The 3533-nt window shown below is 41.7% G+C and overlaps 1 protein-coding gene across 1 annotated transcript; it reads left to right on the forward strand.

The window, feature by feature from the left end:
- The first annotated feature begins 2770 nt into the window (after positions 1-2770).
- Positions 2771-3160, forward strand: LOC145089522 (uncharacterized). Its single transcript, XM_079027949.1, has one exon. The coding sequence runs from the start codon at positions 2771-2773 to the stop codon at positions 3158-3160; it is 390 nt and encodes a 129-aa protein (XP_078884075.1).
- The last annotated feature ends 373 nt before the right edge of the window (positions 3161-3533 follow it).

Below are 3533 nucleotides of genomic sequence, written 5' to 3' on the forward strand. Positions count from 1 at the left end.
TTCATAGATGTTATTGATTCATGTACTAATGATTGCTTTGAGATGTCAAGCCAAGATGTGCTAACCACCATCTTGAGCAAACACTGTGATGAGACAGGGATTGATGATTTGGCTGACAAGTACACATTGGAGGATGAATTGATTGAAGTAATCGATTCCTTGGAGAAAGCACAACCCATGAGAGTTGAACCACCCCGCATGAAGCTAAAAAGTTCCAATCTGAAACTTCTCCCATCCATAGTACAACCACCGACTCTTGAGTTGAAGGCTCTTCCCGACCATCTCAAGTATGCATATCTTGGAGAAGAAGACACATTACCGGTGATAATTTCGACCAAGTTGGCACGAGAAGAAGAAAAAGAGTTGGTTGGAATTTTGAAGAAATACAAGGAGGCTATTGGTTGGACCATTGCGGATATAAAAGGGTTGAGCCCATCATTATGCATGCACAAAATACTGATGGAAGAGGACTTCAAGCCAACCCGTGAAGCCCAAAGGAGGTTCAATCCACCTATGATGGAGGTGGTTAAAAAAGAGATCATGAAGCTCTTGGATGCAGGTGTAATCTACCCTATTTCTGATAGTAAGTGGGTAAGTGAGTAAGTCCCATACAAGTTGTCCCGAAAAAATCCGGAGTCACCGTTGTCAAAAACTCCGAGGGAGAATTGGTACCCACCCATGTGCAAAACGGGTGGAGAGTTTGTATCGATTATAGGAAGTTGAATGCTTCTACACGTAAAGACCACTTCCCTTTTCCATTCATTGATCAGATGTTAGAACGATTGGCCGGGAAATCCCATTATTGTTGCCTTGATGGTTTTTCTGGTTTTCATCAAATTTCGGTTGCCCCGAAAGATCAAGAGAAAACCACATTCGCATGTCCCTTTGGCACCTTTGCGTATAGACGCATGCCCTTCGGCTTGTGCAATGCACCGGCAACCTTCCAAAGATGTATGGTGAGCATATTTTCAGAATATGTCGAAAATATCATAGAGGTTTTCATGGACGATTTTACTGTTTATGGAAATTCTTTTAATGAATGTTTGCAAAATCTCACCAAAATCTTACAAAGGTGCATTGACACGAACTTATTCCTAAATTATGAAAAATGTCATTTTATGGTTCACAAGGGCTTGATACTTGAACATGTGGTATCCCAAAATGGTTTAGAAGTTAACAAGGCCAAAATAGATGTTATTAAGAACTTACCATACCCGACGAATGTTCGGGAAGTACGTTCTTTTCTTGGCCATGCAGGTTTTTATCGGCGGTTTATAAAGGATTTTTCCAAGATCACGGTGCCGATGTGTCAACTTCTACAAAAGGAGGCTGATTTTGATTTTGGTGATGAATGTAAGAAGGCATTTGATCTTTTGAAAGACTTGTTGACATCCGCCCCCATTATTCAACCGCCAAATTGGGATCTCCCATTCGAGATCATGTGCGATGCTAGCAATACCGCGGTTGGGCGGTTTTGGGACAAAAGGTTGACTGAGCACATCATGTCATCTACTATGCATCAAAGACCCTTGATAGTGCACAAGGCAACTACACCACAACGGAGAAAGAGTTGCTTGCTATTGTCTTTGCTCTAGAGAAGTTCCGACAGTACCTCCTTGGAACTATAGTGATCATATATTCGGACCATGCAGCCATAAAGCACTTACTTACAAAGAAAGATTCGAAGCCAAGGTTAATACGGTGGATGCTGCTTTTGTAAGAGTTCAATATTGAGATCAAAGACAAGAGTGGAAAGGAAAATCTGGTTACGGATCATCTAAGTCGCATTGTATCGCCCGAAGATGGTATACCAATCTGTGACACATTTCCAGATGAGCATCTATTTGCAGCCAAAGAAGCACCATGGTATGCAGATATCGTCAATTACTTGGTCACAAGTCAATTTCCCCCAGATTCATCCCGTTGGCAAAGAGACAAACTCAAGAAGGAAGCCAAACGATACATATGGGATGAGCCCTACCTTTGGAAGTACTGTGCAGACCAAGTAATTCGCAGGTGTGTTGAGCAAAGAGAGTTACAATCTATCCTTAATTTTTGCCATTCTTATGCTTGTGGTGGTCACTTTGGACCCCAAAGGACAGCTAGGAAAGTTTTAGATAACGGATTCTTTTGGCCTTCTATTTTCCATGATTCCTATGTGCTTTGTGCACATTGTGAAAAGTGCCAAAAATCTGGATCTTTAAGCTCTAGGAATCAAATGCCCCTTACCTCTATTATAGTATGTGAGATTTTTGATGTATGGGGTATTGACTTTATGGGACCATTTCCGCCCTCTTTTGGTTGTTCTTATATTTTGTTAGCGGTGGACTATGTGTCCAAATGGGTGGAGGCTAAGGCCACCCGTACTAATGATTCCAAAGTTGTGGTCAATTTCCTTAAGGTACAAATTTTCTCACGGTTTGGCACACCAAAGGTGCTCATAAGTGACCGCGGGACCCATTTCTGCAATCAGATGCTAGAAGCTGTTTTGAAGAAATATGGAGTGACACACAAAGTCTCAACAGCTTATCATCCCCAAACCAATGGACAAGCAGAAGTCTCAAACAAGCAAATCAAAAGCATCTTGGAGAAAACGGTCAAGCCAAACCACAAAGATTGGAGCTTAAGGCTAGATGATGCCTTATGGGCATACCGTACCGCCTTTAAAACTCCTATTGGTATGTCCCCATATAGGCTTGTGTTTGGAAAAGCATGCCATCTTCCAGTTGAGCTTGAGCATAAAGCTTTTTAGGAGGTAAAGAAATTCAACATGAGTGAAGATAAGGTGGGAAATAAAAGGAAGCTTGATATCCAAGAGCTAGAGGAGATTCGGAATAATGCATACGAAAGCAACATGATCTACAAGGAGAAAACAAAAGCATACCATGACAAGGAGATATCCCGAAAGACTTTTATACAAGGACAAAAGGTGTTGCTTTACCACTCAAGATGCAAGCTAATTTCAGGAAAGTTGAGATCGAGATGGGTTGGTCCTTTCGTGGTCACAAGGGTGTTTGACAATGGTGCGGTGGAAATCATGAGCAAGCAAACGGGTAAAACATTCAAAGTCAATGGTCACAGGCTGAAGCCGTTTTCTGAAGGATTTGAGGTGAAGAATGAAGAGGTTGACGAGTTGGAGAACCCCACATACCAAGACTGAAGCACACTTGGGGGAAAAGTCAATCCAACGACCTAAAACAAGGGCAGCTAATCGGGAGGCAACCCGGGGGTATTTTCGTCATTTTTCTTTAAAAACATTTCGTTCTTTGAATTTTTATGGTTTTTATGTTCCAAATGTTTTTTGTCATTGTTTCGAAAAAAAACAAACCTGGGGATGCAAAAGTATTTCATTTCAAAGAGAGGAAAATTTTCAAGTTCAAAAAGTGGGGATTAGCATCCAGAGACCAACACGGGTCGTGTCCCGCTTAGCCTTAATGGAACACGGGCTGTGTTCATGAAAAACAGGACCCAAATTCTTCCAGAGACTAACACGGTTCGTGTTGGTTTTGGCCTATAATGAACACGGGTCGTGT

The sequence above is a fragment of the Lactuca serriola genome, chromosome 2 (genome assembly GCF_051521515.1).
Source record: "Lactuca serriola cultivar US96UC23 chromosome 2, Lser_US96UC23_V15, whole genome shotgun sequence".
Lineage (NCBI taxonomy): Eukaryota > Viridiplantae > Streptophyta > Magnoliopsida > Asterales > Asteraceae > Lactuca > Lactuca serriola.

Coding starts and splice junctions, on each gene's coding strand:
- LOC145089522 (XM_079027949.1), top strand. CDS start 2,771: ATGAGTGAAGATAAGGTGGGAAATAAAAGGAAGCTTGATATCCAAGAG.